At 38.5% G+C, this 24,673-nt stretch overlaps 7 protein-coding genes across 7 annotated transcripts; 4 read left to right on the top strand and 3 right to left on the bottom strand.

The window, feature by feature from the left end:
- The first annotated feature begins 1,250 nt into the window (after nt 1–1,250).
- LOC126789105 (tubulin beta chain) lies at nt 1,251–3,767 on the top strand. The gene is made up of 3 exons (XM_050515173.1): nt 1,251–1,703; nt 2,097–2,366; nt 2,898–3,767. The coding sequence occupies exons 1-3, from the start codon at nt 1,310–1,312 to the stop codon at nt 3,572–3,574; spliced, it is 1,341 nt and encodes a 446-aa protein (XP_050371130.1). The 5' UTR covers nt 1,251–1,309; the 3' UTR covers nt 3,575–3,767.
- A 1,093-nt stretch (nt 3,768–4,860) lies between these two features.
- On the top strand, nt 4,861–6,767 carry LOC126788261 (uncharacterized). Its single transcript, XM_050514232.1, has 3 exons — nt 4,861–5,210; nt 5,358–5,400; nt 6,474–6,767. The coding sequence occupies exons 1-3, from the start codon at nt 4,923–4,925 to the stop codon at nt 6,626–6,628; spliced, it is 486 nt and encodes a 161-aa protein (XP_050370189.1). The 5' UTR covers nt 4,861–4,922; the 3' UTR covers nt 6,629–6,767.
- A 2,232-nt stretch (nt 6,768–8,999) lies between these two features.
- On the top strand, nt 9,000–11,387 carry LOC126788407 (uncharacterized). The gene is made up of 2 exons (XM_050514397.1): nt 9,000–9,671; nt 11,086–11,387. Exons 1-2 carry the CDS (start codon nt 9,343–9,345, stop codon nt 11,309–11,311), a joined length of 555 nt encoding a protein of 184 aa, XP_050370354.1. The 5' UTR covers nt 9,000–9,342; the 3' UTR covers nt 11,312–11,387.
- A 1,288-nt stretch (nt 11,388–12,675) lies between these two features.
- LOC126788063 (mitochondrial import inner membrane translocase subunit TIM10) lies at nt 12,676–14,627 on the top strand. Its single transcript, XM_050514021.1, has 6 exons — nt 12,676–12,786; nt 12,880–12,927; nt 13,345–13,397; nt 13,854–13,892; nt 13,985–14,054; nt 14,354–14,627. Exons 2-6 carry the CDS (start codon nt 12,886–12,888, stop codon nt 14,402–14,404), a joined length of 255 nt encoding a protein of 84 aa, XP_050369978.1. The 5' UTR covers nt 12,676–12,786; nt 12,880–12,885; the 3' UTR covers nt 14,405–14,627.
- Nucleotides 14,628–15,060: 433 nt separating this feature from the next.
- On the bottom strand, nt 15,061–16,275 carry LOC126788345 (probable glutathione S-transferase parC). Its single transcript, XM_050514320.1, has 2 exons — nt 15,944–16,275; nt 15,061–15,727 (listed from the first exon to the last, which is right to left on the bottom strand). Exons 1-2 carry the CDS (start codon nt 16,256–16,258, stop codon nt 15,380–15,382), a joined length of 663 nt encoding a protein of 220 aa, XP_050370277.1. The 5' UTR covers nt 16,259–16,275; the 3' UTR covers nt 15,061–15,379.
- Nucleotides 16,276–17,643: 1,368 nt separating this feature from the next.
- Nucleotides 17,644–19,007, bottom strand: LOC126786557 (serine/threonine-protein kinase BSK5-like). The gene is made up of 4 exons (XM_050512407.1): nt 18,809–19,007; nt 18,487–18,642; nt 18,236–18,349; nt 17,644–17,952 (listed from the first exon to the last, which is right to left on the bottom strand). The coding sequence occupies exons 1-4, from the start codon at nt 18,959–18,961 to the stop codon at nt 17,692–17,694; spliced, it is 684 nt and encodes a 227-aa protein (XP_050368364.1). The 5' UTR covers nt 18,962–19,007; the 3' UTR covers nt 17,644–17,691.
- Nucleotides 19,008–19,033: 26 nt separating this feature from the next.
- Nucleotides 19,034–20,300, bottom strand: LOC126787452 (serine/threonine-protein kinase BSK5-like; the record flags this gene model as incomplete). Its single annotated transcript, XM_050513336.1, is given in 5 exon segments — nt 19,034–19,045; nt 19,166–19,251; nt 19,695–19,797; nt 19,914–20,047; nt 20,183–20,300. Coding segments are annotated over 5 exon segments (453 nt in total), but the record flags the coding sequence as incomplete, so codon positions are not given.
- Between the last annotated feature and the right edge of the window lie 4,373 nt (nt 20,301–24,673).

The raw sequence follows: 24,673 nt of genomic DNA, 5'->3' as shown, positions 1-24,673 counted from the left end.
CACTGAGTCGCTAGTACACACTAGAGCTCGGTATCACAGGAGATTTGTAGTGAAAGACTGAGAGTGACTTGCTTAAATGAATTAATAATAAGTCCCTACTTATTTAACAAATAGAACGTGCACTTGCCGGCGTGGGATTGAAGCGAAACAATTGGAGACGCACTATCGTATCTTATGTTAGATATTATTGTGGAGCCGATTTGTAGTGAGAGGATCTATTTCTGGTTGAGGAGTAATGGTATTGACAAATCCCCTCAACCAAATGCCCTATTGTGTTTTTATTATTATTTATGCTTAATCTCCTAACTAAGATACGAACAAACAATAATTGAGTGACTGATATTTGTATTGTTCATATGGATATATCTTACCATCTTTAAAAAACAGTGGTGCTTGTATCGTAAGTGTGCAATTCTTGTAGTAAGTATATGTAAATCCGACGATTAGAATATTTATTATAAATTTAAAGTAATTGAGCATGAAACTATATTTTGTCAGTTATTGACCAGTTGAATGACATTATGTATGAACGTTATGATATATTCCGACTCTACGTCTAAAATAAATAGTCTAAATTTGACAATTCGGTGGACTTGTTTCTTATCAATTAAGTATAAATCTAATGGTGAATATTACTCAGTGGACCTGAACGTTACGATTCTTTCTAATCTGACAAATCGAGCGAATGTAGTCTAATTCTTACCCGGATCAACATCAAATGACTTACATTTTACCATGACAAGGCTGTAAATTAGTTTTTTTTTACAGGTTTTCTTTTGTTGAAAATTAGTATTTACAAGTTGGGGTTTAAAGAATCTTTTACAGAATGCGACCTGTACGCAAGAACCCCTGTCCTGCTGCGCTGTACCAGATCACAAGTCACGCTTCTCCCCACGGGGCACGAGGCCAGTACAGCCTTTCAATTTCCGCGAAAAAACCAGATCGGCGTGGGCATTTCCGTCTTTCTCACCCCATCCCCAATCCGGTCCACCGGTGCATCAAATTTGAGTCCAGCTGTCTCCGTCAATTCTCCAAAATTCAAAATCCCCTCCCCCATCATCCCACGTGTCCCTCATCCGACCGTCGATTTTCCAGGGGTCATTTCAAATTAGAAAACAAAAAAAACAAAAACTCTATTATTGGGGAAGATTCAAATGGAGCCGTTATAGGGTTACAGCTGAGTCCCCTCCTATATAAACCCCCTCTTCCTCTCCATACGGCCCTACTCAAGAGTCACCCAATTTCCGCCCCTATTCTCTCTCTCTCTCTCTCCCTCCTAGGTTTTTTTCTCCGATCCAAAAAACCCAAAATGCGTGAGATTCTTCACATTCAGGGAGGCCAATGCGGCAACCAGATAGGAGCCAAGTTCTGGGAGGTCGTCTGCGCCGAGCACGGCATCGACCCCACCGGAAGGTACACCGGCGACTCCGAACTTCAGCTTGAGAGGGTGAATGTCTACTACAACGAGGCCAGCGGCGGGAGGTACGTTCCACGCGCCGTGCTCATGGATCTGGAGCCTGGGACCATGGACAGCGTCAGATCTGGACTCTACGGCCAGATCTTCCGCCCTGACAACTTCGTGTTTGGTCAGTCTGGCGCTGGAAACAACTGGGCCAAAGGTCACTACACCGAGGGGGCTGAGTTGATCGACTCGGTTCTCGATGTGGTGAGGAAGGAGGCCGAGAACTGTGACTGCTTGCAAGGTATGAATCTTGCTTAGCCTAACCCTAATAATTCATAGCTCACTTGTAAATCGAGTTGGATTTGTTATATTAATGACTTTCGGTGCATATAGACTAAAAGAAACCCTAATTTCAGTGAAATGAAGTAGTGGAGTAATCAAAATGCGGTGAAACTTTTCAGATCTGTTGATTAAAGTGTTTTCGTGGTCGATTGTAGTTCATTTTTATCACAATGAAGTAGAAATGAAGTGAAATTATATGTTTAAGTTGAAATGGAGTAAAAATTTGGGGATCTGGAGATTTGAAGTGTTGCGGTGATTAGCCGTTGTTCATTTGATGGATTTGAAGTGGAAATGAAGTGGTATGTGTTGTCGATCTGGCGATTGAAGTGTTTTTTTTGGTGACATGGTGCAGGGTTTCAGGTGTGCCATTCTTTGGGAGGTGGTACTGGATCTGGAATGGGAACACTTTTGATTTCCAAGATTAGGGAGGAGTACCCGGATCGGATGATGATGACTTTCTCTGTGTTCCCATCCCCCAAGGTCTCAGACACTGTCGTGGAGCCTTACAATGCTACTTTGTCGGTGCATCAGCTTGTGGAGAACGCAGATGAGTGCATGGTGCTTGACAACGAGGCTCTCTATGATATCTGCTTCCGCACGCTTAAACTCACCACCCCCAGCTGTAAGATTATTCTCATTTTTCACTTGTTGTGGTTCATTTCTGTGGAACTATTTGTGAGCAACTGTGAATCTGCAGCAGCTATGGAAGTGTTTGGTCAATCTGTGCTTAAGTGTGGTTATATGCTTGATTGAATTTGGTTCCAATCGTGTTGCATGTATCAATGATTTTGCACATGTCTTTTCTTATAGTTGCATGAAGGATTAATTTCTGAGGTGAGTGTATTCTAGTACTAGAAGTTTATGCGTCCTTGTTTGACATAATAGTCATGTACTCTCTTTCTAATGTTGAAATGTTGCGTTCATGTGGTCCTGTGGTGAGATGCGGTCTTTTGTTCTTACTTTGTAATAAAAGGCTTGTTAATCATGTGGTCCTAGTTGTTCTTTTCAAGTTTGAATTTAATAAATGGTTTGTTCTTGTTTTCTGGAAGCGTGAATAGATGAATAGTTGTGAGTGATGTGTGTGATAATAGCAGGGTTGATATCCGAAGGGAATTTTTAATCTGACAGCAATTCTTTATGTTGTCGTATACAGTTGGTGATTTGAATCACTTGATCTCTGCAACCATGTCTGGAGTTACATGCTGCCTAAGGTTCCCTGGACAGCTCAACTCTGATTTGCGCAAGCTTGCCGTTAACCTCATTCCCTTCCCTCGTCTTCACTTTTTCATGGTTGGTTTTGCTCCCCTGACCTCAAGAGGGTCTCAGCAGTACAGAGCTTTGACTGTTCCAGAACTCACCCAGCAAATGTGGGATTCCAAGAACATGATGTGTGCTGCTGATCCCCGACATGGAAGGTACCTCACAGCGTCTGCCATGTTCCGTGGTAAGATGAGCACCAAGGAAGTGGATGACCAGATGATGAATGTTCAGAACAAGAACTCTTCATACTTTGTTGAGTGGATCCCCAACAACGTCAAGTCAACAGTCTGTGACATCCCACCAACTGGTCTCAAGATGGCTTCAACTTTCATTGGGAACTCCACATCCATTCAAGAGATGTTCAGGAGGGTGAGTGAGCAGTTCACTGCTATGTTCAGGAGGAAGGCTTTCTTGCATTGGTACACTGGTGAAGGCATGGACGAGATGGAATTCACTGAGGCCGAGAGCAACATGAATGATCTGGTGTCAGAGTATCAGCAGTACCAGGATGCCACCGCTGATGAGGACGAATATGAAGATGAACAGGGAGAGTATGAGGAGGAGATGTAATTCTATTAATGCCCCGCGTCTTTTAATACCAAACTTCTAGCAGTAATCTTTTGTTTAGTATGCGATTGAACGCTGGTTGAGTTGAGGACAACTTTGGACATCAACTTCCAGTTGCTGCTTTTGCTGTAACTTGCTTATTTCGACATTGTGGTATTGGGATTTGCTTATCTAGTAGCGTTGATATTATCTTTATTGGTTTGCTCTTATATGGAGAAGTATATTATGAATTGTGCGCGATTTTACAATCATCCTCTTCTCTCTGCTCTTTGATTTAAATCATTTGCTACTCTCATTTTGTTTCTGTTATTGTACTTGCTTACCATTTCTACGATATCTCTGCTCCTTGATTTGAATTATTTTCTCCCCTCATTCTGTATCTGTTTTAACGTGCTTGCTTGTATTCTACCATTACTACGGGTAGCTGCTAATGAAATGAAGTCTACTATGGGCTTCTAAATCTTATTGTCTAATCACTAATCTACTGCGTTTGCTTGTTGAAGTGCATGTTTCTGCTTATAATATTCGAATCTTCAATTAACCTACCTCAAATAACAGCAATCACACCAGTTTCTAGATTAGATCTTACATTGGGTTAGGAACTCGTACACGAGCTCTTACTTGGTAAACCCTACTTTTTTGTTCTAAACTTTAATTGAAAAATTTGAAATTGCAATCCCAAAGACCCTTACCCCCAAAGTATGTTTACCCCAACTATTGTTTGCCTTCTTGTAATTGGGCTTGCCTTTTAGCCTCTAGGTTTATTTTTTCGCCCCATGAGCCTCATCTACCTTTTTCGACGACAAAATGGATATCTTTTTTCTCTCAAACAACGTCTCACGTTGTAATAGTGAAGATGTACAAAACACACAACTTCAATTTTACTTCCTATTGAAAATTTTAACATAAATGTTTTAGCTTACTGTTTGTCCAATGTACATAGGGTCAATTTCGCTTTCGGGAAGTTGGGAATAAATCCATCCGCCGCTAAGCTTATGGTTTCATCTATTTCACTCCCCTTTCATCCTCCCCTGTTCATAAAGATCTTTTCTAGTATTTCACTACATCAGGTTTGAGAATGTTGATAGTGAAAGGAAATCATTACACTTTCAAAACACAAAACACTCTTACTATCCCAAATGCAGTGCAAATATCTTAAAAGACGGATACTTCTGCACAAAAATAATATCATTGGAGGCAAAAACCAATTAAACAAAACCCAGGGGGCCATTCTGAAATAATACAAAACCCCCTTAAACCCATTTTGGCCTCCTCCAAGCTCAAAAAAGCTCACCACCAAATCGGAGCCGTATCACTCACAGGGCCTCACCCTGGGGAGCCCAACTCGAAAATGGCGACCAGTCTCGCTCACAGAGCAACAGCCGATCGGGGCTTATTGAGGCTCACGTCGAGCTTCGTCAGAAGCTTCAGCGCCGCAACCCCAAACCCTACTGACGCCGCCGCAGCGGCAGCTGCTGCTACACCGGCGGCGGCGGCGGCCACGAAACCGAAGAAGAGAAAGAAGAAGAACCTGTTCGAGGTGGCGCAGTATCTGCCGAACTGGGGACTTGGGTACCACATGGCCAAGAGCCACTGGGTCGGCGTTTCGTATCAGATCACCAAGATCAATCTCTACAAGGTTTGAAGAAATCATTGGGTTTCTGTGATTGTTTTGAATGTTTTGGGTTTTGAATTTGAGTGCTATGTCTGTAAATGTGAGTTTCGTTTGCCTCATTTGGATTGTTTAAGGGTTCAGGGTTTATGATGGGTTTTCAATTTTTGACAGGATGGGAGACATGGAAAGGCATGGGGAATGGTTCATAAAGAAGGTGAGTATTTGCATTTTCAGGGCTCGGTTTCGGAGACTTTGCTTTGTTGCATTATTGGATAGTGTTCATTTGGAAATTTCTAGAGTGAAGAATTGTCTGCTGGTTGGTTGGTTTTGTTCGTCCAAGTACAGGGTCTACTCGATCAGGCTTACTCCCTGTTAGTGTTTGTTTTGATGGGTTGTTGGTGTCCTTTTGATTCTGTATGTACAGTTTGTGTAATTGGTTGCTAGTATTCGTTTGTGATATCTCTTATTGGTTGAGTCATTTATGTTGATTTGGAAGTGCCCTGAATGGTGGGGAATTGGTGCCTTTAGATTTTGGTCGAACGAATTATCTAGGACACTGGTTACAAAAATACTTGCATTAGCAATCTTCCTGGTTAAAAAAAAAAACTTTCATAGGAAACTGTGATTTGTGTGCGTTTAATCTAGCTTTAGTTATAGACTTATAGATTCATAGGCAAAAATTTTGTAATTGAAAAGGTCGTATTATAGGTGATGGAGGATTGAAGACAGATGGCTTTGGCTTTTTTCTTTCTTCTATAAGATTTAGATTAATTAACCCTACACCCCAACCCCTTTAAAAATAATTGCCAAGACAGACTTTAAAATCAATGTGTTTTGTTTGTTTATCGATTAAATTAGCCACTCTATGCCACACGGATCAGTAAGTTGAAAATGGAAGGATTTATTCTCGTCTCTTCAAGCTAGTTGAAGAAAACATACCTTTTTTTTCTTCAAACCTTCTCTTCTCATCAAGCTAGTTAAAGAAAACATATATATTTTTTTTCTTCAAGCCTTTATTAAGGGAGAGTTTAGGTCAGGTTAATTTGAAATGGCTGTGTCCCTGGTGATATTGACACTCTCTTTACCTCCCCAAGCGCTTCAATATATATGTACTGCATATATACAGTGATCTTTGATTTCTCTGTTATTTGTCTAGTAATGGCTATTTTTAAAACCTCTGTGTAGACATGTAGTTGTGACATCTCAGAACTGCTCAAATAATGTTCTATTGTGTTTTTCTGGGTTAGGCTTCGCTATGAAGTTAATATAGTCGAATATTTTTTGCAGGCTTGCCAGCTGCAGATGCCCCCAAGAAAATAAGTGGAGTCCACAAGCGTTGTTGGAGGTACATTCCAAGCTTATCTAACTCAACCGAGAGTGTTCCATGTATGACTAAACCAACAGAAACTGCTCCAGCAACACCTGAAGTTCAACCAGCTTGATGCATTTCCTCCTTTTTAGGGATTGTGTTGCCTGATTTGTAATTGTCTGATGTTATTTTGAATCTCTTAGTTGTACTCCAATATTTTTGCCCAGATATGATACTTACTCTAATAAAATCAGTTCTAATAGATTTGATAAGCCACTGTAACATCCTTGTGTGTTAAAGTTAGAATAAATTTATCAATTTTTGGTTTTCCAGCAATTCAAATGGAATGTTTGATCAAAAGAAAGATTGCGACTGAGTTTGTTTCTGCGCTTACCAGTCATATCCTGCATAGTATTTGAATCTTCCACTTGCATTTTAGAAGTGGTTGTTTTGTCAAAACAACAGTAGCGGCTTTAAAGTTTCGAAGATCAATCTTATGGTATGTATATATTTGACTAGGATCGTCTGATTATCATTTGAAGACTGTATTGTATTGATTTTATGTTCAAGTAAGAACATAATGGTATTGTGTGATGTGTCATGTAACAGACTAACAGTGGCTTGCAGTCTCTTGTATGTGTTGCAACTCAATTCTATTTGATCCTTTGTTCAGTTGTTGCATTGTCTGCGTGTGTCTCTTGTTCTGTTAACTTGCATCTGCCTCTCAACATCAATATGACATGGAAACCATATTAATCGGTTTGGTAAGTTTCAATTTCTGATAGTGTTGTTGCTGATGTCGAATGATGGGTGTGATTTAACAGTACCAGAATTTCAGTTCTTTGCTGCAATCATTTAGAATTGTGTTGCTTTCCTTCTACCACAATTAGGAGCGTCCTTTTAGGACTCCAGATATGCATATATGGATGATTCTATCAAAGGTGGTTGCCTATGCAGGACTGTAACTCTGAGTAATTTGTAATCCTGGGTGGCTGCCCGTGGTTGACAGTAACTTGTAGTAAGCCTTTTGTATTAAAAGTTCAGATACTGTCATTTTCATCTTCCTAAGCACAGGTTCATACTTCTGAATCATCAATACTGATTGTGTCATGCTTTTCATATTAAACTCTTCATGGGCTATCCCTAATCGTGTTTAAGTGTGTTGCTTGTTATGATATATTTCCAAATGAAATGAGTTTGTGAAGAAATATACTCCTCTTCATGGGCTATCCCTAATCGTGTTATACGTGTTGCTTGTTATGACATATTTCCAAATGAAATGAGTTTGTGAAAAAATATACTCCTAGAACTCTAGAAGATTCATATCCCCTCATAATCGAAGTCTATTATTGGTGATAGATAATGTTTCAGCTGCGGGTATAAACTGTTTAGGTCATTTCCTACTTTGATGTGCTTCATTTCAATGGACACTTCAATACTCGATAGGTTCCCATTAAAATCTCTGCAGATTTGTTTGGTCCCTGTTTACCTATCAAACTTGAAAGCAGACCGACCCTTGTGGCATTGATGCCAAGATTATCTAACGCCTATAAAAGCATTGAAAGAAACAATCAATACTAGGAAGATGGTACTCATTGTTCTTGTGATTACGAGTCGAACTCAACTACTGTCGAAGAGTATTATCAACTGTAATAAGCCAATAATGCTAAATTCTGAAACAAAGAAGAAAAGAAAGAGGTTCTTGTTCCAAATGCTAAACATCCAGTTCAATGACTTCTATCATGTCAAATAGCCGAAGCATTCAAGGTTTTTCCTCTGGTTCTTGTTTTATGCTGGTGTATTTTTGCTAATTGAAGAACTTAAGATATATCATTATCTTGTTTGTATAATTGATTCAAAGAGAGCATGTATGTTTATAGCTTATAAAATGTTGTACCCTAGGCTCACACTAAGGAGTTGTTGCCTGCTTCCTTCTCTATAGTTGTTTATGTCAATTATGTGAATTTTGTGACCACATTAAAAAAATGAAACTGAACTCAGATTTTTATAACTATTTCAATAAGGCCTAGAGAAATTCCTTCTCACTATATTTGAAGTTCACGAAATTAGTGATTTTAAAATTGTTCTTGTAAGGGTGAGATGACTCCCAAATTGAACACTGAAGCTATCAAAGTGGTCGGACACTTTGTTGCTAGCTTGTAATGCTTAGCATTTCATATGCGTCGATGGATTAACTTCAAAATATAACGGTTAATTAAAACGTTTTACATGTGCGGATGGATTAACTTCCGGCTCTAGAAAAATATATGTAGCTTAAAGAGTAGGGAAGTGCTACAAAATCAGTAACCAATTCTATTTTTTTTAGGAATCAAAATCAGTAACCAATTGATAAGTGGAAGTTTTGGAAAGTAACACAAAGGTCTTTCTTTCCTAGGAGTCTCTATCACTGTGCCCACAACTGGAAGCCATTAAAGACGCTTACAAGTCTCTTATTGTATCATCCTTTAATACTCTGAGGCCTGAGCTCTACCCTACCAGCCTCCTCATTATTCGCCTTTGATCCTGGCCAACCTCTCATCTCTTTTCTTCTGCTAACTAGTCCCCCTCTTCTTTTCTTAGTTTCTTTCATCTCTCTGCTTTCAACAACAACATTGCTCGAAAACTGACACACATAACCACACACAAAGACAGTGATCGATGTTTTGAGATCGACACTTATAGACGCAGACATTGATTTTTACATTAAAACACCAGAAATCAAATGCCACCTACCTCTTAACCCCACCCACATTATTCTCTTCAAAACCCCAAATGCGTTTCTTCTCATTCTTCTTCTACTTCTTCTTCTCCTCTGAGATTGTCTGTCTGGTTTTTTGACCAATTAGGATGTTGGCTGTAGTTGAAGCTGCGCAGAGTAACAGGCATTCGGCGAGTGACGTGTCAGTTTCGGATGAGTCCACGTTTGATTCATGTGGGTCGGATTGTTGTTCTTTGGAGGGTGTGGATTTGGAGAGTGGGGTTTTGGAGCTGAAGAAGCAGCTGGTGGTGCAGTTGAGTAAGGTTGAGAGAGTTTGCAGGATTTGTCACTTGGGTTTTGAAGGTGGTGGGTTGGACCCTTCTGGGCTTCCAATGGAATTGGGTTGTTCTTGCAAAGGTGATCTTGGTGCTGCTCATAAGCAATGTGCTGAGACTTGGTTCAAGATCAAGGGTGATACGTGAGTAAAGTTCTTGTCTTTGAAGTTCAATTTTTGGTTTTTGGTGTTTCTGTTGTTAATTCTAGACACCCATTTGGCCTGTGTTTGGTGCATTTTTACTTAAATGAGTTGAATCATGAACTTAAGGTATATATTTAGCTTAGTTTAGCTGAATTCTTAGTTGTCTCTGCACTGTGCATTTACTCACTAGATTATGATCTTACTATAAGAACTCTTTGGTTTTAAATAATAATACCATAAAAGATCAGAACTTTGTTAGTCTTCTCTGAGTTTATCTTATCCAAATGCATACTAGTCCAGTAGTTTCCGACTTTCCGTTAATGTGATAGTCACCATTGTTCTTGTTCTTTTGATTCTTACTAGCGAGTCAAATGAGATGAACACATGTGGTATAGAAGGCATAATATGTAGAAGACGAAGATTCTTGTGGTCACTATTTGTAAATCCATCCAACCCTAAAGATATGGATCAGTATGAGTAGTTTTCCAACTTTTCATAGTCACGTGTGATGTGGGATTAGATTTAGTGCAGACTGGAGAGTATGGGGTCCATTGCATACTTATTATCTTGTCTATACTTGCTGGAGTGGAGTTCCATTAGGTGCCTGGGTTTAAAAGCTTCTGCTTGTACTGGTCTATCCATGTTTCTTATTATGAAATGAATGTCATAGTGCATTGATGTTCACAAGTTGAATTTGCTTATGATAATGGAGATCTGGAGGTTCTCTTTTGCCTTAATTTCTTTTAACTTAAGATGCTGATACGCTTAAAACTTTCATTGTATCATCTTCCAGAAGAGAGGGCAGCACTATTTGGTAAAACTGAAGATATCAGCTTGACATGAACTGCTGAGTGCTGACAAACAAGAGAATGATACTCGTAATGTGTCGAATTGATGAATGAAGAGACAATATCTAAATTCCGATAACAGGAAATGTAGTTCAATAAGCTTTTATTACTTGAAAACACCATAAGGTAACCTTAAAATGGAGAAGGTTAAGAAGTGCTTTATTAGGCATTATATCTGTTATGGAAATGCAGAGAAGGCATTCCACTTAATGAGTTTGGCCTTCCAGGATGCTAATGGACTGACATGTTGATCACAGCACATTGATAGTTTCTTCACGTTGGATCACTCATAGTTTTTTACTTTTTATAATATTTTCATCTTTACACTATTGCTTGTGACTATGCCAGTTATACAAGATCACAAGAATAATAGTACTGCTACTCTATTAGAACTTGCTTTCTTATCTCAGTTGGTCTTGTTTTGCTACGTGAATAAAACTTTCTACATTGCATACCTGACTCCATCGAGTTCATATTCTTGCGAGTTGCTTATCAGCCTCCATTGAATTCATATTCTACATATTTTAGCTTCTTTGTTTGACAATATGAATCTGTTTATTTTCCAGCATTTGTGAGATCTGTGGCGTTGTTGCAATCAATATAGTTGGCGAGCAGATCAACGAGGGAAATAGAGCCACTGCTCCAACATCCCCTTCATCGCCACCAGCAGCATCTGTGATCATGGTGGAAACCCGAACCATGTGGCATGGCCGCCGCATTATGAATTTCCTGCTTGCTTGCATGATCATTGCCTTTGTAATTTCATGGCTGTTCCACTTCAAAGTACTATGATGAACACCACTAAGGAATAGAAAAGGGCTTCTCCTGTACAAGTTATTGCTCCATATCTCTTGGTGCCTGTACTTCTACTTTGCCCATGTACCCATTCCTACTTGGCCCTACATTCGTGACTTGAAGGTCAGTTCCAAATTTGTAGGTTGTCATCTGTAATGTAAGGGTTCTGCACTTCTGCTTGACTATCTAAAAACAAGTTATATCACTATTTTGGATAAGCTCGAATTTTCGATCCTCATTCATCCGACGATAAGCTCAGGGAAATATTGTCTCGCTGTCTCGCAAATAGTTTGTGCATATAATGTTAACCTCGTATGTACAGATGACAAAGGTGTATCAAAAGTATCTAACTATTTAATTCCTCAAGCTACTCATCATTGAAGGGGTGGGCATGGGACGAGACGAGGGTTTTTAAGAATGCATCTCACTTGGGATTAATCCCGGTTGGGACGGGACGGGACATGACAATTCCCACATTCCTATGAAGTTAAATAAAAACCTATATTTTTACTTTTTCATAACAAAATAACATTCAATAATGAAAATTTAACAAAAAAATGCATATTATATTTAAAATATTATAATTTACCATTATTATTTGAGTTGATATAATTTTAGAGTTATTACGAACATAAATTAGTTTCATTTTGATACAAATATATAAGAATTTTTAAGTTTTCATTAAAGGTGGGACGAGATGGGACGAAGCGGGATATTACTCATCCCACGTCCCATCCCACTATTATAAAACGGGACGGGATCGGGACGGGACAAACGTTTTTAGACATCTGTCTCGTCCCGTCCCTATGAATTTCGGGACGAAATCGAGATTTCCGTTTTTTATGCCCACCCCTACATCATTCTCTTTGGCATGTCCATTTTATCATCAACTTCATAAGCAAAAGCCTGACGAACAACTAAAATTAAGAAGAACTAACCTTCTTGCACGCGTAGAACTGTAGAAGGATGTGCTCACAGTATTACTGTTTATAAATTAATTTATTTTAATGTTGTTCGATGTGTATTGTATCTTACAATTTTTGAAAGAGTTTGTAGGAGGACAATTTAAATTTACTTTCTCACCCTCTATCTAAATAAATATCTTATATACCTAATTTAATAAATCAAGTGTAGTATTAAAAACATGTGTTTGGTTCCGTATGCCAAATCTTTTTAATTAATAAAAAAAAGACAATAATAAATAATAATAAAAAGTAGAAAAGATAGATAATTCATAATATATAGGTCTCTGTGCAATTAGTCATTGTTGTTGTACCAAAAAGCAAAACAATCAGTGACTTGCTTTCCCGTCTATCTCATATACACACTAGATACTCTTCTTAAACCCTAAATCGTGCGTATAGCCGTATACCTCAAATTACAACACTTCGGCTGCAAAGCGCAAATCAGAAATCTAAACCCCATTACATCCATAGATACCAATCACAACACTCGCTATTCCATCTCACTTGGTAAGCCTGCAGATACCCTTTCTGCCATTCTATTCGATTTTGGGTTTGTTTTGAAGGACTCTGTGTCAGTTAATTTGGGGTTCTTTGTTTCAGGGTCCAATGGCTGCTAACATTGCTCCTGGGAGTATTGACAAGGAACAGGTAGATACCCTTTTCTTCTTTCGTTTTAGTTTTCTTTATCTTTGAATGTTCACATGAGTTCACTGTGTGAAAAGATTGGATTTTTTTCGTGTCCCAAAGATTGGATTTCGGGCAAGATTTGGGAATTTGTGATTGAAATTCTTAGTGGGTATTTGGATTCTGTGTTTCTCTGAGTTTGGCTGCGGTCAATTTTGATCATATTGTGTAATTTGTCACTGATGAGTGGGGTTTGATCTTAATGAAAGAAATGCACTTTCACTTCCTGATAGCTAGTAGGCAATTAGATGGTTCATTTTTTTCTATTGGTTCAGGGACTAATAAACTTTTGCTATTAAATTTTTGCATCTGAGCTCGTGCTTTGTAAGTAATCATAGCATCTTCTTTAGATTTGAAGGTTTGTTTTTAATGATTGTGCAGATTTTCGGTATGGCTGAGAAGGAGATGGAGTACAGGGTTGAGTTGTTTAACAAGTAAGTTTTCTGCGTTGTAGTTTAGGTTGATGTCACAAAATAGTAATGCTTTCTTTGCAAGGTAGTGTTAAATTCAGTTTGTTCAGCTCCATTAGTTTGATCAATTAGTTTGGGCGCTTCTTTGCTATGCACATTTTCTACCTTTTATTCATTTTGGCTTTCTACATGTGTTTCGTTTTGTTTCCGTTTAATCCTATATTTATATGATGAGCATGTACCATAATTTCTATAACACGCAATGTGCTTGAATAATACCTTCTGTACCTACACTTCTAGCATCACCGGTTCAGTCTGTAAGCGATGGGAGTCCTCTTTTTTTCTGTTCTAGCATATAGTTGTACCAATCGCTTGCCTTTTCTATTCTTCATTTGACGAAATTTTTTCAATCGCTACTTGTTGTTGTTCCTGCAGTTAACTAGGTTTTGCTTATGTGTTTGCTTATTTGCTTTGTTTCAGGCTTACCCACACATGCTTCAACAAGTGTGTTGAAAAGAAGTATGTGCACTTTGCTCTTTTCTACTGATTTTGTGGATAGTCCTGAAATGTTTTATACCGACACTGATAAATAAATTGCCTTATACAACCAGGTACAAGGAGTCTGAGCTAAATATGGGTGAAAACAGTTGCATTGATCGCTGCGTCTCAAAGTACTGGCAGGTGAGCTATTAAAATGTTGTCTTACAGATATAGTTTTATGGTTTAGATTGAGTAAGGTTACAACAAATTGTATGTGCAGTTCCAATTATTTTATTTCTTCATTCATGCTTTTGATTGGAATTTCTCTCTACACATTCTTGCTTTTTGTTTTTTTATTGTTTACATAAGTCTTTCTTTTGACTGTGAATTCTGCTACAAAAGAAAGTTCCGCATATATTAACTTCATACACCACACTTTTTGGTGCTGCACAAAGCTTGCTTATTTTATGTGTAAATAAGAAAAGTTTTGATGTTTGCAGGTAACTAATTTAGTTGGTCAGCTGCTTGGTGCCGGTAGACCTCCTATGTAAGATTTGGACCTAGTCTACTGGAGTCTCACTCTTCTTTCGATAATTGTTGTTGGATTGGGGTATGTGGAACTGTAATCGATCTCTTGCTACTCTCTTTTGTTGTTGGGGAAGTTTTTGATGTATACTGCTGTTCAGTTCCATGATAGAATTGGAAATTAGTCTCTACTGTTTCCTCAAACAATTGTCATTGTTTTTTTACTTTAATGTTGCACCTCAAAGTGTTTGGATGCTGTTATTTTTTTGGCAGCAATAAAGTAGTACCTAGAATTTTTATTTCTAGCTTGTTAATGGTTCAAACCTGCTCATCTTACAACAAACTTGATGTATACTTTGCTGTATTGCTTTTAGGATACCAACTCTTATTTATCTCATATAGCCCCTTGCATTTAGTGGCTTCCAAGGGTTCAACTGAATCAAGTCTACCGCTGCGATTACTGCTTAGGTGAAAAGAAAACTTGCCTTCAATTTTTTTTTCTGGTGAGAGAAGCCAAGGTATTTATCATAACGTAATTCCGTGTTTTAACATGCATTATTCGAACCTGAGAACTAGTTCATCTGCCAAGCTCTTTGTATGGTAAAATTATTGAGATCTGATCTTCGGAACATTAAAAGCAGGCAAAAATATCCAAGCATTCATACCATAGATAACGAAACGAAAAATTCCAGTTTTGAAGCCTTTAATCCGAAAAATTATAGTTATAGCTGTTTTGTCACACTAATATTTGAAATGTTGCACTGAGATAGACCAGAAATTGCATTGTCATCGTTCCATACTGTAATTCATTTGGCCAGGAACAAAGTCACAGAACACGTACCCCTTGAGAAAAAGATAATTTTATCAAGAAACGATTGTTGATCCTTGTACTTATTTCCGTAAAGAAAGGGCCTGAGACCCTTACATGAAGTGCTGGAAGAGAAAAGAAGACAGTGACTGATAGTGCTAGCCGGCTAGTGTTGAAAGAACAAGTCGTGCAATCAGTCTTGTACTCCCATCATCTGCCTAAACATGGCCACAAATCCAAGGACCTTCTCTGCCTCTGGAATGACCTTGGCTACACTCTTTCTCTGCGAGCTCCTCTCGATCCAAGCTGAGAATTTGGGGCAGTGTTCTTCAAGCTTGAAGCACCCATATTTCTCATAAGCGGGGAACCAACTCGTCATAGCAATGCCTATGATGTCGACGAAACCAAAAGTATCACCACCAAAGAAATGCTTATCCCCCAAAGCCTTCTCTAGAGTCTTTATAACCTCAATGAAGTCCTTCTTCGCGACCTCTACTTCTTCTCCTTTGCCCAAAAAGATGGCTTTGCCCGCATCAAACACCTTCAAGTATACAAGTCACTTCTTGAAGTTAGGCACAACATTAGGTATCTAACCATTGTTAGCTAGGCACTTACCCGAAAAGCACTACACGTTAATGACCTCAAAAATAGAATTTCATCTTCGGCAATTGTCTACATTTTGATGCACTTTTAGAACTTTCTAATATGCTAAAGACGATTCACATCATTACAGAGAGAGAGAGTGAATGGCACAAACCTTTTTGTCGATGTAGTCAGCCCAAAACCTTGCCTGAGCTCGGCCGTAGGCACAGGGTGGTAGAAATGAGGAAGATGTCCAAGTTTCATCAATGTAGGCAACAATGATGGCGGACTCGGACACAGGTTTCTCATTGTGGAGCAACACAGGCACCTTGCCATGAGGGGTTGATGTAAGCAGAAGTTCACTCTTGCCTCCAAACAAATCCTCAGCCTGGCTTTCATATGCAACACCCTTTTCTTCCAAAGCGATTTTCACCCTCATGCAGAATGGGCTAACCCAACAGTCCAAAAGAGTAACCTCTGCCTTCATCATCTTTGGTATGTAGGTAAACTTCTCTCTTTATCTCTTGTTTACGTCTTCTGAGGAAGATCGATGTAGAAAATTTATAGGGAAATGTGGAAATGAAGTCCGATGTTTTACATGCCTACAATGTTTTCTTGTTTTGGTCGATATTCTTGTGAGTTTCATAGATTCGTACGATGTCAACTTAGTTGCTTTGTGTGGTTGGAGCTTCGGTGACAACTATGGTCACACTAATAAGGCTTTGTCTTACAGTTTGGAGTACCTTCTGACAGCCGGCTGATTGAGTACAATACCTGCCCTTTACAATGCTTCAAAACTTAACCAAATAAAATTGGCTGCAGTTTCATAACTTAAAAATAGTACTCGAAAAATCGAATTGTTTGAATGATCTGTTTCTTCCAAATGAATAGGGGGTTAACAAGTTACATTGTCATCATATACATACCAACTACTATCACCGTCAAAATAAATCAAATACAGCAACAGAAGGTACGCGCCCATACTTGTCTATGCCTTCCTCTTCCAATCTTTTAATCCTATGAAGTAGCATGCTGATTAGCTACTGATACATTACAAACTTAATCAATAAATCTAACACTTCCACCCCATTTGTGTCCATCATTCTTGGCATAAGTCAATAAGTAAACGCTAGTAGGTATATTGATGCATCAAATCTATACTTATGAAAGTATGAACTAGAGGACTTGTGAGAAACTCAGAAGCCTGAATCATATTGTACCATACATTTTTTTTTGAGGGGAATGAATATTACTTCATTGGGCAAAACCCTTTCACGAACACAAAGGTCAAATACAAGAAATGAAAGACAATTTCTCATACGCGCTAATAACTAAGAAAACAAATAAAAGCGCAAAAACACGCTTACTAAACAAACTAAAGTCTGAAAACTCCAAAAAGAAATAATGGAAAAACACTAAAGCAAAAACTAAAGCATAGTCACTCCTTTAAGTCTAAACATAACGACATTGGACATTACACATCGAGCCTAGGGTATCAATTTGCGTACTCTCAATGATAGTGAAATTGAAAGAAAACAAAAAGGAGAACCATCTCTAGCTTTTGCTAGATGCAGAAAAATAAAACCACACAGCCTTAAAATCCACAACGGCTTCAAAATATGATTGCAGGTGGCATAAGTCGTGCAAGGCCGAAAGAATATGTCGATAGGAAACGACCCAAATCCATTGGACTTTAAACGAAAAGCACAAGCAGTATGACCCATATCATAAACTCAACAAATCCTTCAAGCCCGCCGTAAGGACCGGCCGAGAGTCTCCACCGATCAACAAATCCTTCAGTCTGGCCCATATTGTACCATACATGATATGAATATACAGGTAGAAACAAAACAAGTACTATTTGGAAGTTCTATACATATATTAAACTAGAGTAAAGTTCTTGAAGGATATAAGAGGGGTAATTTAGAGGTATAAACTTTGATCTCTTTGGTTTTTCATGGCTTCCAATGATGCCCCTTCTTTCAGAATTTCCTCCGCATCGTTATCCATCCCTAGGATATTTAGGGCAGCAGCTTGAAGATAGAAGGCAGTGGGCCATAAATGGTGTAGTACTAGAGCATTCATACTGTCTTTAAGAGCTTCTTCCGCTCTATCAGTCATCAAGTAACACAAGCAACGTCTAACAAACACCGTTCTCGATTCCAAGCTACCACTGTCAATGAACTGAAATGAAAAGCAAGCAAGACGACCAAAACAGAACATAGCTAGGGAGAACTCTAAAATAACTATATTCACTCCTACTTAAACTCTGTATCACATGCATGTCATTTGGCTGGTTAAGCTAGTAAATTCAAAGGAGAGTGAGTTATGAGAAGCCATATTTTCCTATTTGTAGGACAGCTATGACAAAATTATATCAGTAATGACTTGAACTAGATCATCAGTGCATTTGATGGCAGAACCTAGCTACAAGGGAAAAGTGCGTTGCTGAATAAGCGATCCTTACCTTTGTGTAAAGACCTATTGCTGAGCTAAAGTCCTTAGCTCTAAATGCAGCATCTCCTTGTCTCCTGAAATTTAATGCTTCCCTCATTGAATGTGTCCACAAATCGAAGGAAGGCTGCAAAATAACTTAAATGTAAGGGCAATGCAATGCAGAAGAAAATGAGACATAACATTGTAATGGCTGTAGGATACACAATAGATCAATAATACAGAAGATAGTGGTGTTAGGATGGAGAGTAAGTGATAACGTACTTCCTTTTCAGCTTCAACATCAGCCTTGTATCCGGTAATCTCCAGCAATTTATGTATTACAGTAAGATCCAATCTCAAGCAAGCCTCGCCCAGAGGTGACAATTGACCGGGTTCCACATTTCGGTGTGGGATATCCATCAAGACAAATGATGGAATCTGCTTCAAAAACCTCTACATCAGATATATTTATCCTTCAAGGTGTTCTACTTAGAGCAATAACCAAAATCACATTTACAATATGTAAGGAAAAATAATTTAAATTCCGCAGCATAAACTAAAGCATGATATATAGTTATATACAGAATAAATGAAGTTGGCATACCTCTGTATCTTTCTGAAGAGGACTGAGGACATTCACAAGAGACTTGGGATTTGGTCTCTTACAAGGATCAAACTGCAAGCATTTTGCGGCTAACTGCAGCAGCTCAGTTACATCATCTTTTGAGAAATCCACCAAGCATGACTCCATCAGCATCCGGAAACCTTTGTCGTGTATGAGGTCTACCACCTTACAGATAGCAAGGGGAAAAGTAATAAGCTAGGTTCTTCATATAAGAAGCTGGTGATTTGAATGGAAATATAATCACATCCAAAGTATAAGCATATATAGGAATTTTTTAATAATGAAACGCTGAAATTAAGAAAGAACTAGATAGCTATAAAGGAAAAGGAAAGTTACATGGCTTGGGTGGGTATGCATGCCACTGAGCAAATCAAGCAATAAGGTCCCAAAGTAATAGATCAAACTTTCTGGTATCACTCCTCCTATCAAAGAGAAGGACACATGTTTTGTCAGAATGACTATTGCCTTGAGAAATGTTAGACCTGTGCATAGGAACATGGAAGATCAAGCCATTTGGTCCAATTATCTTAGGAAGATGATCAAAATCAAATATATACAATTTAACTTTTGCTTTCAGAACTCATCATGCAAGACATAATATGACTGAGTTAGGCAAACATGTTATGCATCCCAACAGGGAAAATTAAGCTAGAGCAGGATCAGTCACATGACCGTGATCACTTACATGAAAATGCATCTTAATTAATGAACCTGCTCCACAACTCATCCACTGCGAACTGATTACATTTGAATTGTCTCTTTTTATACAGAGATTGTTTCAACATAATCTACTACGGGAAGACGCAACAAACTGTGTATATGTGATGAAACTGAATTCTGTTTTGTTTTGGAAGGATTAATATACCTGTCCTGGTGTACTCTGGAAGATAAGCCAGGTTGGAGCTGTAGCTCTTGCGATTATTGCTTCTCTTCATTAGGGCAAAGCAGGACAGTCTGGGATTTCCATCCTGTCTCAGACTGAATACTGTGAGGAACATATATACCGCAAACGCAAGACTACCCACAAGGCTACAGCGACTCTAAGAAGTCTTAACATCCAAAAGAGAAAAAAGGCCCCATGTACCTGATCAAACAGGACTCTAGAAGCATTCAGTTCATGGTACAATGGTTGCCCTTTGCTGCTACAATACACTAAAGCTTGTGCCAGATGCAGAGCCACTCGCAACCTCATAGCCCCTTTCATGAGGTGAGATCCCCCTGCACAAATTTACAAGCTAGCTTGGTTACTTCAAGAACAAAAAAGAATATCAACACATTTAAGTTAATTAACACCATTTACATCATACATGCGCATAATGATACCAGTCATGAAGATAGTAAAAGAATTTTAACAGTGGAAGTGAGCTTACTATGAAATAGATGGTTAGAGAGTTTGATTAGGCATAAACTCAGCCACAAGCGATCTCTCATTGCCTTCACAGCAATACCCTATCAAATTCGCCAAACGTTTGTTTCATAGCTGTTGGAAAAAATGGTTGGAAAAACCATTTAAAACCAAATTTTAATTGATTAATTAAATTAAGTTAAACTTATAATTAATCAAAGGTGAACATAGATTTGAGTTCTCCATAATGAGGGCTACTAGATCATATGTTTGTTTGTGCAATTTGGTTTGTGGGTGAATAAGAAATTGTCACTCAAAGATGGCCACTTAGAATGAGGGAAAGGTATTTGTCCCACATTGGAAAAGAGAAGTGTTGAAAAGACTTTATATAGAATCCATTGTGTATGGATTGTAAAGTGTGTAAGCCTTTTTATACCCTCTCGCGCACGCGCAGTTGGGGGGGGTGCAAATCCTAGGTCGCAAGGGAAACTTGTGTATGCCCGTGCGACCTGCGGACACGAATGCAACACCGAATTGAGGGTCGGAACGCAGATTCTTTTTGCATTTCCGAAAATTCGGTTTTGACTTTTCAAATTCTTCTTTTGTAAATATTGCTGATTGCAAATCCTCACAGTATAAATAGACACCATCCTTTCATTGTAAAATGATCTAATTCGAAACACATTTCTCTCCCACTCTCAAAGTTCTTAGTTCTTCTCTGGTGATAGATAGAGGTACCTTTCGAGTTCGTTGAGGGTTCTAGTTAGTAGTGCAACTTTCTAGAATTGTTCAGTCGTTATATCCTGGGAGACAAGCGCCAAGCATCGAGGCGTAAACGTCTTAAGGACAGTGTGGTATCACACACGTCTCGACTTGTTCTTCCATCACAAATCGTTCGGTATTTTTGTTGAATTTATTTTCGTGTTCTTCATTTCTGATTTATATTTATTTATAATTCAGCTTATTAAATTATATATGCAATATATCATTGATTTTTACAACAATCTTAAGACGTTTAATTTGATATTGCTTATATAATTTGTATTCGATATTTATCTGAATTTTTTCAAGCAAACTTACACCTTGTGTGTGTGTTTCAGTTTCTAAAAATGACTAACGGAGAAAATTCTGGAAATGGCAAGGGACCTTTGGTGCCAACTGTGCCTATTGCTCCCGTTGTACCTGTCTCAGTATCCCATGGGGAAAAACCTGAGAAGTTCAACGGTTTGCATTTCAAGAGGTGGCAACAAAAGATGATGTTTTATCTGACAACTCTGAATCTTGCAAGATTTTTGACGGAGAATGCTCCTGAGTTAAAGGAAGATGACCATGGCGATCAAGCAAAGATTGCTGCTGTGAATGCATGGAATAATTCTGACTACTTATGTAGGAATTATATCATGAATGGTCTAGCCGACTCATTGTACAATGTGTACATTAGCATGGGAACGGCAAAGGAGCTATGGGAATCCTTGGAGAAAAAATATAAAACCGAGGATGCCGGCGCCAAGAAGTTTATCGTGGGCCGCTTCCTTGATTATAAAATGGTGGATTCCAAAACTGTAATGAGTCAATTTTCTGAGATTCAGCTAATCCTGCATGAGATTCACGCTGAAGGAATGCAACTAGGTGAAAGTTTTCAAGTGGCATGTGCTATTGAAAAGTTACCACCTGCTTGGAAAGACTTCAAGAATTATTTGAAGCACAAGCGAAAGGAAATGACCATGGAGGATCTAGAGGTTAGACTTCGCATTGAGGAAGACAACCGAGGATTCGAAAAGAAAGCATGGATCAATGGCGTCTCTGCCAAGGCAAACATGATGGAACATGGTCAAGGTTCCAAGAACAAGAAAGGCAAGTATCAAGGGTCCAAGCTGGGGCCAAAATGAGGCATCTCCAAGAAGCCAAGGTTTGAAGGCAAGTGCTACAACTGTGACAAGACTGGTCACAAGTCTGTGGACTGCAACAAACCAAAGAGGAACAAAAAGAGAGAGGCAAACCTGATTGAAGCCGTCACTCAGGAGGTTGCAGACATGAACCTCTGTTGTATGATATCAGATGATAGCATGGAAAAAGTCAGTGATTATGACTGGGGACTAAATGACTTAGAGCTATGGTATGACCAAGCCAAGTTTTTGGATTGATCTGTAGAACAGAATTGAAATTATCGAATAAATTGATGTATGTTCTTAAGGGTTTTATGAGTATAAAACTCTGTGTTGACAAATGTGTTTTGTCTGAAATTGACATAGAGCCATGGGTGGTGGATTGTTTATTGTCAAAAACTAGTTATTACACCTATATGAGTCTTCCTAATTTATGGTAGTGAAGAATATAATATATGTCAATTAACATGCACAAGTGTGAACTTGTGTAGAGACAAAACTGAGTAGATCATCTTCCGAAGTGTTGAAAGAAACAATGAACCCCTTGATCTGATTCATACAGATGTGTGTGATTTAAAATCAACGGTATCTAGAGGGAATAATAAATACTTTATTACCTTCATAGATGATAGCACGAAATATTGCTATGTGTATTTGCTAAAATGCAAAAGTGAGGCCATAGAGAAATTCATTCTCTATAAAAATAAGGTTGAGAACCAACTCAACAAGAAAATTAAGGCACTAAGAAGTGACCGAGGGGGTGAGTATAAATCGCCATTTGCTGAGACTTGTGCTCAGAATGGGATTATACATCAAAGGACTGCTCCATACTCACCACAATCAAATGGTGTAGCAAAACACAAAAATCATACTCTAAAGGATATGATGAATGTTATGCTACTCAGTTTTGGGATGCCACCCAACATGTGGGGAGACGCGATTCTCACGGCAAATTACCTTTTAAATAAGGTGCCAAAAGGAAAGAAGAGAAAACTCCATATTAGTTATGGAAAGGGAGAAAACCATCCTACAAATACTTAAAAGTATGGGGATGTTTGGCAAAAGTGAAAATTCCTAAACCTAAAGAGGTGAAGAATTGGCCTAAAACAGTGATTGCATCTTTATTGGATATGCACATAACAGTTCGGCTTATCGATTCCGAGCCCACGATTCGAATATTCCTGAAATTCATAAGGATACGATAATGAAATCGAGAAATGCATCTTTGTTTGAAAATGTATTTCCATGGAAGTCTAGAGAGGAATTTAATTCTTCTAAACGGGCACGTGAAGACAACCGAGCCGAAACTGATGATGCTCAAGATCAAGAATCTGAGTTGGAGTCCGAATCTGAGTCTGAGGTTGAACCTAGACGAAGTAAAAGGGCAAGGACCGCAAAGTCCTATGGACCTGACTTCCTGTCATATATGGTTGAAGGTGATCCCCGCACCTTCAAAGAGACAGTTAGCTCTATTGATGGTCCTCTATGGAAAGAAGCAATCAAAAGTGAGGTTGACTCCATCATGCAAAATCACACTTGGGAATTAGTGAATTTGCCACCTGGATGTAAGCCTTTGACTTCCAAGTGGATTTTCAAAACGAAATTAAAAGTTGATGGGTCAATAGACAAGTACAAGGCTAGACTTGTTATTAAAGGCTATAGCCAAAATGAGGGTTTGGTTTATTTTGACACTTATTCTCCTGTGACGAGAATAACCTCCATACGGATGGTACTTGCAATTGCAGCGTTGCGCAAACTTGAAGTACACCAAATGGATGTAAATACGGCTTTCCTAAATGGAGATGTAGAAGAAGAAATCTACATGGAACAACCAGAAGGTTTTTCTGCTCCTTCTCAGAGTAAGAAGGTGTGCAGATTGGTTAAGTCATTATATGGCTTAAAACAAGCACCAAAACAATGGCATGAGAAATTTGATAATGCCATGATCACCAGTGGATTTAGAATAAATGAAGGTGATAAGTGTGTATATATCAAAGACACTGAAAATGGATATATCATTTTATGTCTGTATGTGGATGATATGCTTATCGTTGGGAGCAACGATAAGATGATCAAGTCTCCTAAAGACATGTTGAATTCTAAGTTTGACATGAAAGACTTGGGACTTGCTGATGTCATTTTAGGAATTAAAATTACGAGAACATCAGAAGGGCTAGTGTTGAGTCAAACACACTATGTGGACAATATTCTTGGGAAATTTAACAAGGAAGGTTCTGGAATTGTCAGAACTCCTGTAGATTTAAATCTACATTTGTCCAAGAATAAAGGTGAAAGTGTTTCTCAATTAGAGTATTCAAGAATAATTGGTAGTCTAATGTACTTAACAAGTTGTACAAGACCAGATCTAGTTTATGCGGTTCATAAGCTAAGTAGGTACACGAGTAATCCTGGAGTTATGCATTGGCAAGCGATTGGAAGAGTACTCAAATACCTAAGGTATACTCGTACCTACGGGTTGCACTACACATCATACCCAGCTGTTATAGAAGGGTTCACTGATGCGAACTGGATATCTGACATGAAAGACTCAAAGTCTACTAGCGGATATGTATTTACGCTAGGGGGTGCAGCCGTGTCCTGGAAGTCCTAAAA

Source organism: Argentina anserina, chromosome 3 (genome assembly GCF_933775445.1).
Source record: "Argentina anserina chromosome 3, drPotAnse1.1, whole genome shotgun sequence".
Lineage (NCBI taxonomy): Eukaryota > Viridiplantae > Streptophyta > Magnoliopsida > Rosales > Rosaceae > Argentina > Argentina anserina.
Note: the sequence above shows the minus strand (reverse complement) of the source record. Positions and strands in the feature narration are given on the sequence as shown.

Bases quoted from the DNA above. Each gene is read 5' to 3' on its own strand.
- LOC126786557 (XM_050512407.1), bottom strand. From the start codon at position 18,961: ATGCTGATGGAGTCATGCTTGGTGGATTTCTCAAAAGATGATGTAACT. The intron at 18,350-18,486 runs GTACGTTATCAC...GTTATTTTGCAG, and splicing joins ATGTTGAAGCTGAAAAGGAA to CCTTCCTTCGATTTGTGGAC. The intron at 17,953-18,235 runs GTAAGGATCGCT...TTTTCATTTCAG, and splicing joins CAATAGGTCTTTACACAAAG to TTCATTGACAGTGGTAGCTT.
- LOC126788345 (XM_050514320.1), bottom strand. From the start codon at position 16,258: ATGATGAAGGCAGAGGTTACTCTTTTGGACTGTTGGGTTAGCCCATTC. The intron at 15,728-15,943 runs GTTTGTGCCATT...GTATACTTGAAG, and splicing joins CTGACTACATCGACAAAAAG to GTGTTTGATGCGGGCAAAGC.
- LOC126788063 (XM_050514021.1), top strand. From the start codon at position 12,886: ATGGCTGCTAACATTGCTCCTGGGAGTATTGACAAGGAACAG. The intron at 12,928-13,344 runs GTAGATACCCTT...ATGATTGTGCAG, and splicing joins GGAGTATTGACAAGGAACAG to ATTTTCGGTATGGCTGAGAA. The intron at 13,398-13,853 runs GTAAGTTTTCTG...GCTTTGTTTCAG, and splicing joins AGGGTTGAGTTGTTTAACAA to GCTTACCCACACATGCTTCA.
- LOC126788407 (XM_050514397.1), top strand. From the start codon at position 9,343: ATGTTGGCTGTAGTTGAAGCTGCGCAGAGTAACAGGCATTCGGCGAGT. The intron at 9,672-11,085 runs GTGAGTAAAGTT...TTTATTTTCCAG, and splicing joins TTCAAGATCAAGGGTGATAC to CATTTGTGAGATCTGTGGCG.
- LOC126789105 (XM_050515173.1), top strand. From the start codon at position 1,310: ATGCGTGAGATTCTTCACATTCAGGGAGGCCAATGCGGCAACCAGATA. The intron at 1,704-2,096 runs GTATGAATCTTG...GACATGGTGCAG, and splicing joins GAACTGTGACTGCTTGCAAG to GGTTTCAGGTGTGCCATTCT. The intron at 2,367-2,897 runs GTAAGATTATTC...TGTCGTATACAG, and splicing joins TAAACTCACCACCCCCAGCT to TTGGTGATTTGAATCACTTG.
- LOC126788261 (XM_050514232.1), top strand. From the start codon at position 4,923: ATGGCGACCAGTCTCGCTCACAGAGCAACAGCCGATCGGGGCTTATTG. The intron at 5,211-5,357 runs GTTTGAAGAAAT...AATTTTTGACAG, and splicing joins CCAAGATCAATCTCTACAAG to GATGGGAGACATGGAAAGGC. The intron at 5,401-6,473 runs GTGAGTATTTGC...TATTTTTTGCAG, and splicing joins GGGAATGGTTCATAAAGAAG to GCTTGCCAGCTGCAGATGCC.